Source organism: Anomaloglossus baeobatrachus, chromosome 4 (assembly GCF_048569485.1).
Source record: "Anomaloglossus baeobatrachus isolate aAnoBae1 chromosome 4, aAnoBae1.hap1, whole genome shotgun sequence".
NCBI lineage: Eukaryota > Metazoa > Chordata > Amphibia > Anura > Aromobatidae > Anomaloglossus > Anomaloglossus baeobatrachus.
This window is the reverse complement of record NC_134356.1, coordinates 124,261,876-124,278,076: the sequence shown is the minus strand read 5'-3', so window position 1 is coordinate 124,278,076 and position 16,201 is coordinate 124,261,876. Positions and strand designations below refer to the sequence as shown.

The following is a 16,201-nucleotide window of genomic DNA, read 5'->3' as shown; positions in this document are numbered from 1 at the left end:
GGGGCTGGTGGCATAGACATCACAGGAGATGCTAGGGTGCATAAATTACAGGAGATGCTGGGGCATATACATCACAGGAGATGCTGGGGTGCATAAAATACAGGAGATGCTGGGGCATATAATCAAGGAGGGACTAGGGGCATATTTATTTCAAAGGAGGGGCTGGGGACATATACATCATGGGGGGCTGGGAGCATATATGCATCATAGGAGGGGCTGGGGGCATATATACATCCCAGAAGGGGCTGGGGGTATATAAATTATAGGACATGCTGGGGGGCATATATGTAGAGCGCTGCCACACCCCAGGCCTTTGGGATACTTGGTTCCGGGTGGTGGATAATGGGGATCGCCGTCACAGGTGGCCGTGCCCGGTTCCGTGACCTGGGGGGGCGCTCGCTAACAGGGTTATTTTGTATGTCACATGTGACGCCACTGGTGGGTTGCAGTAATAAGATGTCCCGCCGCTGCTGTGGTTTTAGGGACAGATGATATAGCAGCAAGTGTGTTCGCGCCCTTCGCCAGTAGGGACTTACGTCCCATGTAGGTGTGCTGCACCTTGTGGTGCGCCAGTAATAGACACGACACAGTTCTTGCAGATTAACTGGTATTTACTCAATGGATGTTGCAAGTGCAGTTTGGTATGGCTGGTCAACCGACTTTCCTTTGTCCCAATGCTGACGTGAGTCCCAGTTGAGCCCTCCGTGCACATGCAGAGCTGATGGTCCCGTTGCCTATAGCTGTTGGTGACCTGCGGCACTCCGCTCTTTTATTTATCTGGGCCCAGTATGACAGGCCTCGCGGTTCCTTATGGGGTAGGCTACTTCTCGGTGCCCTCTCCTGGGTCCTATATATGAGGCTGTGTCCCTGAGCCTATGTGTGGTGTGGTACCCTGGAAGTCACCACAGATGGCTGGATCAGCAGACCGCCAGGAGCTGTCTACTCTTGGGTCCAGTACCCCGTCGTGCATAGTACCTGGAATCTTCTGTATACCCCTCAGGCTACTACCCCTTTGGGGGTCTCCTCACAAACCTCACACCCCGCTCACTCACTGACTCCTTTCAACTGTCGATTTTCCTCTCCTTACTCTGCCTAGCAACCCCTGTCACTTTCCACTAGCCACGCCCCTTCCCCAGGCTAACACCTAAGAGATTGGGTCTCACATCTGCCCACTGTTAACCCTCTACATGCTGCGCCCAGTTCTCAGGCAATGTGCCCCTACCTGTGTGTGAGGTGTGAGTTGTCAGCAGAGGGCGTTCTAGAAAGCCTTAGGATCCTGCAGACCACTGGGGTAGCATATCCCAGGGTGCTGCATATACATCACGGGAGACGCTGGGGGCACATGCATCACAGAAGGGGCTAGGGGCATACACATCACAGGAGGGGCTGGAGTATCGATACATCACTGGAGAGGCTACGGCACATAAATTACAGGAGATACTGGGGGCATATAAATCACAGAAGGGGCTGGGTCTCAGACATTACTGGGGGGGCACAAACAGTACTGCCAGCCACGCACCACAGTGGTGGCAGCATAGACAGCACTGGGTGGCACGGACAGCACTAGAGGGATGCGGACAGAACTGGAGGAGCACAAAAATCACCAAGGGGGCATGGACAGCAAGGGGAGCACACAACACTAGCTGGAGGGCTCACAGCACTGGATGGAGGCCTTACAGCACTGGGGTGAGGGCTCACAGCACTGGATGTACGGCTCACAGCACTTGATGGAGGGCTCACATCACTTGATGGAGGGCTCACAGCACTTGATGGAGAGCTCACAGCACTTGATGGAGGGCTCACAGCACTGGGTGGAGGGATCAAAGCACTGGGGATGGGGGGGCTCACATCACTGGATGGAGGGAGGGCTCACATCACTAGATGGAGGGCTCACAGCACTGCATGGAGGGCTCACAGCACTGGATGGAGGGTGCACAGCACTGCGTGGAGGGCTCACAACACTAGGTGGAGGGCTCACAGCACTGGGTGGAGGGCTCATAGCACTGGATAGAGGACTCAAAGCACTGGATGGAGAGCTCACAGCACTAGATAGAGGGCTCACAGCACTGGGGATGCAGGGCTCACAGCACTGAGTGGAGAGCTCACTACACTAGATAGAGGGCTCACAGTACTGGAGATGCAGGACTAACAGCACTGGATGGAGGGCTCACACCACTGGATGAGGGCTCACAGTCACAGCACTAGATGGAGGGCTCACAGTCACAGCACTGGATGGAGGGCTCACAGCACTGGATGGAAGGCTCACAGCACTGAATGGAGGGCTCACAACACTGGATGGAGGGCGCACAGCACTGGGTGGAGGGCTCACAGCACTGGGTGGAGGGCTCATAGCACTGGATGGAGGGCTCACAGCACTGGGTTGAGGGCTCACAACACTGGATGGAGGACTGAAAGCACTGGATGGAGAGCTCACAGCACTAGATAGAGGGCTCACAGCACTGGGGATGCAGGGCTCACAGCACTGAGTGGAGAGCTCACTACACTAGATAGAGGGCTCACAGTACTGGAGATGCAGGACTAACAGCACTGGATGGAGGGCTCACACCACTGGATGAGGGCTCACAGTCACAGCACTAGATGGAGGGCTCACAGTCACAGCACTGGATGGAGGGCTCACAGCACTGGATGGAAGGCTCACAGCACTGAATGGAGGGCTCACAACACTGGATGGAGGGCGCACAGCACTGGGTGGAGGGCTCACAGCACTGGGTGGAGGGCTCATAGCACTGGATGGAGGGCTCACAGCACTGGGTTGAGGGCTCACAACACTGGATGGAGGACTGAAAGCACTGGATGGAGAGCTCACAGCACTAGATAGAGGGCTCACAGCACTGGGGATGCAGGACTCACAGCACTGGGGATGCAGGGCTCAGAGCACTGGGTGGAGGGCTCAGAGCACTGGGTGGAGGGCTCACAGCACTGGGTGGTGGGCTCACAGCATTGGGTGGAGGGCTCACACCAATGGGTGGAGGGCTCACACTACTGGATGGAGGGCTTACAGCATTAGGTTTAGGGCTCACAGCACTGGGTGAAGGGCTCACAGCAGTGGATGGAGGACCTAAAATTAAACCCTCTATCTAAGCTAACTGTCTAGTAGCAGTGACAGCAGCATCATCCCTAAGCTGTAGCAATCACAAAATGGCGCTGATGCCACATGTCCACATTTTATATGCAGAGGTACATGTGACTTAGGCAGCTAATGACACAAGCCCTTGTGTCTGAACGTTGCAGATGTTTTCTGCTAAATGATTAGCTGCTGAAACATCCACACATAAAGTTAAGAAAAAAAAACAGTCCGCCGCTCCTCTGACCTCTCCCCACCTCCTCCATTTATCAAACACGTCCCCGCGCTCATCATACAGCACCATTATCTTAGCCAAAGTGATAATAAGGTAGATTAAAGCATTAGTGCAACCGCAAACAGTTACCGAACAAATCCGATCTTTGCCGATTTTTGAGAAAATTGCTTGTGAATGTGAACTCGAGCCGAATGAGACAAAGCTCGTACTAAATTTGAAATTGGTGAGCCTTTTTCAAACAAGTTCGCTCATCTCTAGTGAATACTCTCTATTAGTATTTTTGGTAATTTTATGTTTTTTTGCTAATATTAAAGTGATGAGTAGCACACACTGAATAAAACGGAAATAGAGTGTTTCACTGATTGTAATTTTTCATTTTTTACTCTTTACCCTGGATAAGGATGACGTCTACTGTAATAATATATGTTCCCTTATTCTAACAACTTTACTTCTATGGTTTCTTTTCCTAATTACTTGCATAATACATCTTTTAGCTTCACTGAATTGACAGAGCATTGATCTGGTGGTCTGGAAAATATTGAGTGGAACTTTGTTAATATGAAGAGCTATAGGAGCCTGTTATATTACACACAATACATCTCAACATAAGCACTGAGATTATCTTCTAAGTTTTCTTATCATTTCACCTGCATTATGACATTAATATCTATTCTCAAAAGTACACTGCAGAGGGATGTCTTCCGGAATAAAGGCGATAAACTTATCCATGTCCTGCCACTGGCGAAGATTAATAAGGAGGACGCGGGTAATTATCTCTGTGTGTCAGGTATGTATATCTGCTTCTGTTATTTCCATGTATAGTATATATTCATGTCTAGTGATAAGGCAGACTCTGACTTGGGATATCAGCTATCAGCTGAAAACACTTTTGAGGTTTAAAGTTTTCATATGCACTATACGTGAATATATTGTGCACAAATACTCTTTAAAGACTGGGGTTAAAGAGTTATGCTATGATCATTGTTATACCAAGTGTCCTTTAGGATTGTGAATAGCTCTTTTAAAACAATTTACTATTTATCCTAGCATAACGATATAGCTTTTAATATTTTTTGGCTTCCATGTTTAGCTATCTGTGATGTGGGGCTCCAGCCCTGGACATTATCGGTATCATTACCCAGCTGACAATATGGTTCCTTCTTACTTGCTCTGCGTAGGGAATATGTACTGCCACACTACTACAGAAATCCGAACTTCTTTGACAAGAGCAGAAAACTGTTTCTATTGACTACGGTTAACACAGAATCACATATAGATTCAGTTATCTCTGTCTTGTATCCAAGAAAGGACTGATTTTATTTTTTTTTTATTGACTTTCTCATTAGTGTTTGGGCCATGTATCAGAACTTATCAGATTTTCATCTTTTTTTTTTGCATCTGAGGTTTCCCAAGCTTCTAGTACCAAACAAACATGAAAATCAGACCGCACTAGCATGCCACAAAGATGTCACTGAGTTTTTGATGGACCTAGAGATTTGCAGTAGAGTTTGATCTGTAACCAAGATACAAATTTTACAAGTTTTTGCTGTTCTGCTTTTGCAAACTACCTGGTCTACAATAAAAGCTTAGACATGTGAATAGCCATATAAACTATATGTTCTATTATTTCTATTAATGAAATTATGGCTAGAATTTGTATTAAAAAAAATAAAAACAGATTTCTGGATGAAATGGTGACTGCTGGGAAAGTGACTATCCACTTCTGAGTCTCCCAGGTTTAAAGTTAATGCATATGTCGCGGGCGGAGGAGGGGACGCTGCGCTCTCCCACTGCTCGGGTCCGGCCGCTGCTGCTGCTGTGGCTGCCGCTACTCGGTGGTGGCTCGAGCGGTGGGCCGGATCCCTGGGACTCGAGCGGCGTTCCTCGCCCGTGAGTGAAAAGGGAGATTGTTTGGATGGTGGGGGATTTGGTGATTGTCCGTGACGCCACCCACGGTTGTGGTGAAGTTGGTGACACCACCGCTGCTCTGGACGGGGATCCCGGGAGCGGTGACAGGGAGCAGCTTTGTTGTTAGTTCTCCCCTCCGTGGGTAGGGCGGTTGGTTGTCCCGGGGCCCGGTGATGGGGTAGGGATGGATGGCAGGCGGGTTACGGGGCCTGGTGAGGTGCAGGGTCGCGGGGGCAGCGCTGTGCCGCACGGCACGGTGGTACTCACTCAGCCAATGATGAGGACACAGTTCTCGGTAAAACACACTGCTGGATGGACGGGTCCCACAGACGGCTGTGGTGTTGTTTCTCCCGGCAGGTTGATGATGACTGCCTTTCCCTGCACCTATGTACAGTAAATGGTTCCAATGGGTTCCCACCGGTAACCCGTTCCCCAGCTTGGATATGCGCTGGAGGAGCCCCTTTTGCCCGCAGGCTCTGGCCCTGGGAACTTTAGCCTTGGCGGTGACTGTGTTTCCCTCTCTCGGTTGGACTGTTGCCTTCTGTCGGGACTTGGCTGCTGGGAAACCCAGGAGGTTCTGACTCGCCCACCCCAGGGCTATGGGACACCCGGTGCCGGGCCGGACTAGTCCGGAGGTAGTCAGTGATGGCTGGGCCCGGCTCCGTGGCCCTGGTGGGTGTCGGTAGAATATGTGGCTAGGTGGATAAAGTTTGTGTTCGTGACGCCACCTGTGGTATGCGGCTATTAAGCCGCCGCTGCTGTGTGAGGCCTTCGGGGTGATGATATGGCAGCAATGGTGGTACTGCTCCCCACAGGTGGAGCGATGCCCGGGGCACAGTTGGTGCTTGTGAGTGTCTATGCAGCTGAAATAACAGAGGCAACTCCAAGGGTGCAGTTTCAAGTTCTTTACTCACAATTCTTGTCACAGTCCTGCAGGAACCCTTGGACTGCTGGGACCACTGTCAGGGACCTCCGCCGATTCTGGGTGATTTTGGGAGTAAAAGCCGGTACCCTTCTTTTAAGTGTCTCTGTCTTCAGCTGTCTTCCTTAGCCTTGCCTTTGTAGGTTGAACCTGGCTCGGCCTCCACAACAGCCTCCAGGCTGGGGGGTCACCTGTCGGCTGATTATCCCTTTTCTAGAGGTACTGCTGTGGGCTATGGCCCGGGGAGTTTACAACATTCCCTGGGCCTCGGTTTTTACTGTCTGGAGATGATTTTGCACTCCTCCGGTTTCTAGGGACCGTCCCCTGTTGCAGCTTGATCCCTCCACCGATGTTCCTGTGGAACAGGCCACCGCAGCTCTACAGCTACCCGTGGCCCTGGGACCCCTTCGGTTCTCTGCTTGGTGTCACCTGGACCCTCTGAGTCCCAGGATCTTCACCAGGAAGCGTCTCTTTCCTTCCTTAGCTCCTGACTGACTTGGAGCTCTTTTTCCTTTCACTTCTCCTCCTTGCCTGCCTCCTGCAGACCTCTTCCTCCTTCCGCACTCTCTCTCAGACTTCTGTTGCTTTCTCTGTGCGGACACTCTGAGCTCACAGAGCTCCTTTCTCTTTCACAGCTACATGCTGGCTCCTCACTCTCTCACTCTCTGAGGTAAACTGAAACTCTGACCTTCCTCTCTGCTCTACACTCGGCTGGCTCTCCCCACCCCCCGGTTGCTAAGCTACCACCCTATGGGAGCAGGGATGGGTCTTACGACCCCTCCCAGCATGCAGCATGGGAGGGTTACTGCCACTATCCCTTGACCCAGTGTGTGCCTAGCAATGGGTGTAGTGCAGTTTTACCAGGGGACCGGTGTTCACTCCCTTCCTCACCCAGAATGGGGCATCACACCGCTGATGGGGTGCAATGACCTGTGGCGACGGAAGCCTCAGGGGCGCCACAGTTCCCTTCGCTAACAAATTTGGCAAATTCACGGCGACTCCTAGCCTTGCCGGGGTCCGTAAGCCCCTGCCAGATGGTTCTGACTTCTCTTTGCGTACCGGTCCGGTACCCCCGGGCCACCGCCCGTCCACGGTCTTTATGGTAAGCTCCAATAGGCCACTCCTGCAGATGGTCACCACCGTCTGCCAACCTTGCTGATCCGTCCGGGCCACACACCCGGACCAACTTCAGTCTGCTCTACTACCACTTTCCTTCCTCTCACTTTCACTTCCCTCACAGAACTGTCTACTTTTCCCGCCTCCAGGACTGTGAACTCCTCGGTGGGCGGGGCCAACCGCCTGGCCCACCCCCTGGTGTGAACATCAGCCCCTGGAGGAAGGCAACAAGGATTTTAGTCTGACTTCGGTGTGCCTGACCGGGAGTGTGGGGTGTGTGGGTGTTGTTCTCTGTGGCCCCTGGCTTGTCCAGGGCACCACACATATTCCTTTCTCTCTCCATTGATCTCCTCCCCCCTCTCCTGTAATTAAAACTGTTCGGTTTTACACCAAATTTAAAGGGAATCTGTCACCAGGTTTTTGCTCCCCTATCTGAGAGCAGCATAATGTAGAGACTGAGATCCTGATTCCAGGGATGTCACTTACTGAGCTGTTTGCTGTCATTTTGCTAAAATCAATGTTTTCTGTGCTGAAGATCTAACAGTTATACAGTGCCCATGAATATGGTGGACTACCTGGCAGCACACCAAGTAGTCCTGTAATGATAACCTGCGATTAAACAGTGATTTTATCAAAACTACACTAAGCAGCCCAGTAAGTGACACATCGCTGGAATAAGGATCTGTGTCCCTATGATATTCTGCTCTCAGATTAGGAGGTAAAAGCCTGGTGACAGATTCCCTTTAAAGTGAACCTGTCAGGTGCAATATGCACCCAGAACCATGAACAGTTCTGGGTGCATATTGTTAATCCCTGCCTAACCGTCCCTGTATATACTAGCATAGATAAAGAGATCTTTAGAAAGAGTATTTCTAAAGATCTTACATCATATGCTAATGAGCACGGGGACAAGTCCGTAAGGCGTTATTTACCCCAACTAGTCCGCCCTCTTAGCCTGTTAGCATGCCCACAGGGACAGACTAACATGCTATTCAATGAAGCATCACCGGCAGTGATGCGCATACCTGTTTCCACTGTGATCGTGTATCTGAATACCGGCACTTCCGGTCATGCACAGTATGAAGCCAGATGTACGCATCCCGGCTTCAGACAGGTTTAGTGCGCATGACCAGAAGTGCCCGGCATTCATCTCAGCGTTCACCGATACACACAGCGAGCACAGGTATGCACGTCATCGCTGGTGTCGCAGCATTAAATGGCATGTTACAGGGGTGTACTAACATGATAAGAGGGTGGACTAGCCGGGGGATAAATCACCCCCTGGACTAGTCCCCTCGCTCATTAGCATAAAATAAACGATCTTTAGAAATACTTTTTCTAAAGATCTCTTTATCTATGCTAGTGTATGCAGGGATGGTTAGGCAGGGATTATAATTACATTAGCAATATGTACCCAAAACTGCTCATGGCTCTGGGTGCATATTGGACCTGACAGGTTCCCTTTATTACAAAAAGGTGTGTTTCAAACACACAAAAAGGAGTATAATTTTCCATAAGATAAGATAATCTTTATTTAGAAAATAGAGTAAAAGCACAAAAATGTACAGTATAATGATACATCAATTATGAGGCTAAAGGAGGACCTCTACCAAACAACACCCCCCACAGTAGTATATGTGTGTACTCAATAAAAGCATATAATATTGCCTATGATACCCATCCAGACAGAAAAAATCAGCATGTCCTGAAGTTGAACGGTGAACAAATCTTGGGAAACTGCTGCATGGGAGCACAGGAGCTCCAAAATTGGCCAAGGGTAAGTGCCTATATCATAATCAAAGTGTAGCAACAATTGCAATAGTTAGATGCAACTTACCCATAAAGAACAGCAGGAGCGAAAAGTACACACAGTGGGGGGAAGAGGAACCGCAACCAATCCCGAACGCGTATCGCAATGCTTCCTCAGCAGGACGGAGGCAGGGGTGGAAGACTTTGGTCTTTAGTCTTTTTTGTACAGGTTCCCTTTATTGTACATCAGAGTTTTAGTGTACAATGAATCCATATCGTGTAAACCACTCTTTTGACATATCGATGGATAAAAGTAAATGTAGAATGTATGTAAATATAAGAATCTAATACACTGGGCCTCTGCACAAATTAGGTAATTAATACTATTGTTTCAATAATAGATATTACCACTCTTTACGGAATCATAGATTTTTGGCATTACCATAAATGTTGGTACTGTTATATAAATGTATTCTTTGCTACCTGGATGAATGATTTGTATATGACATGTCATAATCTGCACATACAAATAAAGCTGACAAACTATTTGTAATTACAGTATCTTCTACGAATGATGTCCACATAAGTTTAATAACTGTAATGGAAGAGAAAATGTTCTTAAAATGTGAATCAAGTCAGGCGTGGCATCTAAAGGATCTAACACTTATAGATGGAATAGATCATTCACAGGTAAAAATCTTCATCGCCATTTTCAGCTTCTGTAGTGAGAGTCATTAGATCGATATAATAACAGATTTTCTTTTCAGCAGTTTCTCATATCCCTGTAATGACGTTTCGCTCCTATTTCCTCCGTAGTTCTCCCTGAAATCTGATCTCTCTTATTATTCCCATTCCCATAGGGCAGAATTCCAGGCTGAATGTAGGCCTTTAGTGTTTTTTATGCTAGAAGCAGGTTGCCGTCAACAGTCACTATACAGATTTACGTCATCAGTTTTGTGACCTCGCCTAATATACCACAGAAAGGGAAGAATTACTATAGAAGAATTATTATACCCAAAACTTTTTTTGACATTGATTATTCTGAAGTGCTAAGAAAGCCAGAATTTTATAGTCCATTTTAATAATATTATATTATACAGTAATATATTATAATAGACTCTTTAATTATTATAGTGAAACGTTCACTTCTTAGCTTCTGGAGTGAAGCAAAACTACAGTATTCACCACCAAAAACCTCAAATTCTCTGATTAGTGTGTTACAAGATTTATCAGTTGTGATTAGAGATGAGCGGATTCACCGAATTTGCATGTACTTGAAAAAAAGGTTGTTTAGGGAACCGAACTTGCCCATGGACAATGAACCCCATACAAGTCAATGAGGTCCCTAATTTCTGTGCTGAAAAATGCCTTTCAGCTGGATGTGTGTCAGTGAATGTGCGTTACGATCCTGCTTATAAGGCTGGAGTCACACTTGCGAGAAACTAGTCTCGCATCATTTCACTCGGCACAGCCACACACTCTCCTGACAGGACCGGGTCGGCTGCATGTATTTCTATACAGATGAGACACTCGTGTCCGGAGAGCATCAGGCCGTCCCAGGTGATGCGATGAGAGACTCGCGCGAGTCTCTCGCAAGTGTGACTAGAGCCTTTGCATGAGTGAGCTTGTCAGCACTGTGCAGAAGCTGGCTATGATTGTTGGAGCCCACTCATCTCCTGAACCAGGCCAGCTTCAAACCCCCCTGTGAGCCCCATTCTACAGAGGCAATGCACATTTCAAGCTAATAACAAGACCATGCTGCTCTTCTGGTCGCAGTGCTTGCCCCCGAGCAACCAGAAAAATCCTTGCCTTCTTTAAGACAGTAGACAAAACCAACCTGCCATTATGGATTAGCATGATGTAAAATAAAAAACATGTCAACATTTCAGATGTAGCATTACTAAACCCTGACAATCGCTTTACCTCATGACATAAGCCGTGCTCACACTAGTGTTAGGTTCTAATATGCTATGGTTCCGGTGTCAAGGATATGTCAGATTATAGCACCATTGGTAGGCATACCATTCATAACTCTGTTGGTAGTGCGAGTATGCGACGCCCTGGCGCCGCCAGGTGGTCACAGAGGTACATTACACAATACATAACACCTTCCCACATAAGGTTTCATCAGCCACAAAATCCTAGTCATCCCTACAGGGTAAGAAGGACACACCAGTGGGCAGGACCAGGCGGATTGGGAGTGCCCACCTAGGGGTCTTGAGGATCCGGGGGCGGGAACAAGTCAGATCAGTTTGGTGTTTGAAGTTTGAAGGAGGTCAAGGAGAGGAGTGACAGTGACAGACTGTCAGAGAGAAGCTGAGCTTAGTGGAGAGTAGACAGGGTAGTGGCTCTGGTCTGCTGGCTAGGTGGCAAGCAGTGGACCGTGTCCAAAAGCGACAGGAATACGGTCGCGGGAGATCCAGAATGGACCGAGAAAGGGTTTGAGCCCGCCGGTGCCGACAGCGGAGATCCGGTCTGCAAACCGTGCACAGGCGGGGTACCTGGACCCTAGTTAGAAGACGGTTTCCAGCCCCTTCTCTAATTCACCAGGCCGGGAGCAGGTTGTGTGATGCCCTGGACTAGCCAGGTAGTCACAGACATAACAACATACACACCCCCACCCTAGACAGTTACAACAGTCAACCAAAAACCCTTGTTGCCTCCCTCCAGGGTCTGATGTCCACACCAGGTGGGGCGGAGCCAGGCGGTTGGCCCCACCCACCGAGGAGTTCACAGGCCTGGAGGCGGGAAAAGCAGACAGTTAGAGTTTGGAGGTGAAAGTGAGAGGACAGTAACTGCAAGTGTCTGGGTCGGAGCCCAGGCACTGACAGCAAGGTTGGCAGATGGTGGTGGCCATATGCAGGAGTTAGCGGAACTCTGCAGAGCCGTAGGACCGGGGAGCAGAGTGAAGCTAAGCACACAGGCAGGGCCATCGGACCCCATCCAGGCTTGGAGCCACCGACAATAGTAATAGTAAAATCCGAGTGTGACAGGAACCCCAGGGGTTTCCCAACAACCAAGACCCGACAGAAGGCAACAGTCCACACCGAAAGGATATACAGCCACCGCCACAGGCTAGAGATCCAAGGGTCAGCGCCTGCGGGCAAAACGGGCTCCTACGGCACCTATACGCCAGAAAGCGGACTACCGGTGGGCAACCACAGGAGTCAGAACATTCTAACAGGTGCAGGGAAAGACAGCCACCATCACAACGTCTGGGGAGAGCACAACAACACTGCAGCCGGCTGCGGGACCCGTCCATCTGGCCGTTTGGTTTACCAGAGACTCTGTCATTGATTGTCTGAGTGAGTACACCAGTGCCGTCTGGCACTGCGCCACGCTGTCCCTGCAACCCTGCACCCCCAGCCATCCAGCCTCCCCGTATCACCACCGGGCCCCGGGATCACCAACCCCTACCCACGGAGGGGACAACATCCTAGCTGCTCCCTACCATCTCTCCCGGGATCCCCGTCACCAGCAGCGGTGGTGCCCTCATCACCACGTCCCGTGGGTGGCGTCACGAACTCTCTCACCAAACCAACCATCCCCTTTCACTCACGGGTGAGGAGCGCTGCTCGAGTCCCCGGGTCCGGCCCACCGCTCGAGCCACCGAGCAGCAGCAGCAGAAGCCCCGGACCTGAGCGTAGCGAGCGCGTCCCCTCCGCCCGCGACAGTTGCAGGCCTAGCTCCAGAAGTTTTCCCAGATAGAGTGAAACGGCAGTCCACCGCGGTGGATAGGGTATCCGCATATACCCACTGAAATTCCAAGGGTCAGTTTTCGCGGGCACATCTCCCAACCAAAATACACCAGGTGCGGACTTCCCCGTTCCATACGGAGTCGTCCAAAAGTGAGGAAAGTACAGAGTGTCGGAGGAAGGGACATTGGTACACCAGCCGTGTATGGGACCCGAGTACACCCGGACGTGGCAGCCGGCCACTGACACCTTGGTTTACCAACGGACTTGTGTGTAATTCTTCTACAGTGAGTACACCAACATTCCCTGGTCTGGCCCAGCGTGCCACCTCCGGCCTATATCACTCCCTGTGTTTTGGACATTGAGCCCCGGGGTCTCCATCCCTACCCACGGAGGGGTTAACATCCAGCTGCTATCCCATCTCCCCCCGGGTGCTCCCCAACAGCAGCGGTGGTACCATATCTTACCACACACCGTAGGTGGCGTTACGAAGTACCTACAGCAATCCCCGTACAAATACGTCCCATTTTTATTTGAGTGTCCGCGCGACCCCCAGGTCCAGAAATCCCGCGAGCCACTGCGGATCCGGATCCGAGCAGCCCAGCTGCTACTGACGTGGGGGCGGCAGAAGTAGATCATTATGGCCGATATATTTTGGATGGAAATCCTTACTTGCTATTTTTACAAATAGGACATAATTTAATGCTCAGGCCCTAAGTTTCCTGCTAAAATCAGAAGTCAGATTGCAGTGAATTGCTTCTTCTTTGTGTCACATCTTAGTTGTGTGTTCCTGTAAAGCACAACAATTATTGTTTGCTTTTCCCATGCGGTAAGTTTCACCTTCAGTCACAAACGGTAATTTTTTTTCCATGCCAATTAAAGTGCAAAAATTCAAATGAAGAGGTTGAATGAGTCAGTTCCAAGAACCGTCTCTAATAATAATAACATTTTCCATGTATTGATGCCGCTATTTTGCATTTTTAAAAATTCAGTTTATGCCATCAAATGACCACAGTTGGGCAATTCTTACGATTCGCATGGCACTATAGAAATTTACAGCTATAAGCTCTCAGTATAACATCATGGTACACACAGGTATCTGCTTATGTAGTGGTCCTTTTCAAAGTATTTCAGTATCTGTTAGTAGACATTATTAGGAATTTTGGGCATTATTGAACTTAATTCTTGCGTGAATAAACCTTCTTAAGGTTCCTCTTTGGGAATATTTTTTTAATTAACCTAAATGCATATATTTTGCACTAAAGATCATTTTTGCAATTCGCTACAATTCAAATCTTTTACACCATTAGCCTTCTATGGCTACATGCGCACGCTGCATCTTTTTGTGTTCACAAACTGCAGCCAATACTGCACCTTGTCAGAGAGAGCCTGGAAAGTCACAAAAAATGTTTGTAATTATATGTGCGTTTTTGCTGCGTTTTCGGTGCGTTTTTGCTGCATTTTTGTGACAAATGTTGACAAAAACGCAGGAAGAATGAACATGCTACATTTTTTTATCACAAACTTTTGACAAATAAAACGCTGACAAACAAACTGCAATGTGCGCATAGAAAATCTGACTTCTCATAGACTCTGCTGGGAAGTCAAATGTCAGAAAGTTCTGACAACAAAACTGCACCAAAAACGCAGCGTGCGCATGTAGCCTATAGCTTCTGTTTTAGGCGTTACTCACACCCCAATATACATCAGATGAGTGCTGTCCAATTTTTTTTTATAGGATAGCATTTGAACCAATGTTATTCAATGGGGCAATGCTGATGCCTGATTTTTTCAGACAGAATCTGCATGCTGTGATTTCTTGATCCAAAATTTGTAACAAATTCCATCAACCGTAGCGGGAGATGAGATAAAACATCCCATTTATTATTCCATTAAAAGAGTGATAAATTATAGATACCTGGCCGGTCTATGCGTTACTTCGTCATGAGTAAGAGCGGCACTCACTCAAAACGCGTAGACCGGCCAGGTGTCTATATTTTTATCACTCTTAATGGAATGATAAATGTGATGTTTTAACTCATCTTCCTCTCAGGTTGCTGGATTAGAAATTTTGGATCAAGCCTACTTAGGTGCCGGCCTGTGGTTCCATGCACCACACCCATCGAAGCATTCATCCTGCATTCATGGAATTGGTGAGCTGACGCTTTTCCTTTATATGCTGTGATTTCTCTCTGAAATAAGATACCACTCAACCATTCAAGTCTCTGAGTGCGTGGAAATTATCGGACTGTACTCGGATGACATCTGAGTGCAGTCCGATTACCGCGGACTCACAGGAAGGAGAAGATGGAAAAATTATTTTCTTCTCCTCACAGTGTGCTCCTTTTCTGTCATCTGAGAGAATGAAATCACACTAATGAGGACACTCAGATCAAAGTTTGATGATCAGTGTCATTACGTAGTATAATTGACCCAATTTTCTCATATGAGAGAATCTGCAGTTTTGTGATCCTAACATTACACAGTTTATTGCTAGCTGTAGAATATGTTAACTGAGAATCTGTCAGCCTCTTTTATTTGTCTTTTTCTGAGCTCCTCTCAGCTGGTTTATGACCTCAGACCACAAGGAAGTTGAATATGCATGTTAGAAAAGTTCCTGTAAAAGGTTCAAAATATTAATTGAAAACCAATTGCAAAAACAATTTTTAGCCCCAGATGCACGACTCTATGTAAGGAAAAATTCACCAAAGGTGGACTTCCCCTTTAAGCTAGGAACATACTGTGTTTTTGGCCACTGTCAAGTGCATATGCTCAGGAGCTATACAAAGCTACCACAGTCTGGATTGATGCCTTAGTATCTGTCCACCATAGTGACCCATTGACAGAAATGATCAGTGGATTCTTCAGCAGCTGTCCAAATCTATCAACTATTTCTTGTATTGTGGTTGACACAATCCAACAAGGTGAGCAAGTAATCTTTGTATGTCATTAACATATCAGTTGCATAAGACCTTATTGCTTTTTAAACCCTTAGATCCTCATTCTAGTTTTGGTGGCTCTTTTTATTTAAAAATTAAATTTGCTGAGCTTTCCTATATACAACCTCTGGCAAAAATTATGGACTCACCTGGCTCTGAGGATGTTCATTCTGTTGTTTACTTTTGTTTAAAAAGAGCAGATCACAGACATGGCACAAAACTAAAGTCAGGTCAAATGTCAAGTTTCTGGCTATAAGAAATAGTAAAAAAAAAAAATCATGAAAACATAATGTGCTAGCCAGTAGAGATGAGCAAACTGGCCGTGGTTCGGCTCGAGTTCGGTTCGCCGAACGGAGGTCTCGTTCGAGTTCGGTTCGTCAAACGTTCGACGAACCAAACTCGAACCTATAGGATATAATGGGAGGCAATCACAAACACATAAAAATGCATGATAAATGTACACAAACAGTTAATAAACATTGCCATAACACTTACCGGTCCCCGCGATCCCTCCTGCACTCTGTCTCCTGCCGCTATTCCATCCGATGATCG

General features: G+C 48.1%; 1 protein-coding gene across 1 annotated transcript in view; it reads left to right on the top strand.

Annotated features, from left to right (window-relative positions):
- The first annotated feature begins 3,974 nt into the window (after positions 1-3,974).
- Positions 3,975-16,201, top strand: part of LOC142301297 (exocyst complex component 1-like) — a 47,990-nt gene continuing 35,763 nt past the window's right edge. Inside the window, exons 1-2 of the mRNA XM_075342322.1 lie at positions 3,975-4,107; positions 9,575-9,705. Coding sequence (XP_075198437.1) covers positions 3,975-4,107; positions 9,575-9,705 — 264 coding nt within the window. The remainder of the gene's footprint in view (positions 4,108-9,574; positions 9,706-16,201) is intronic.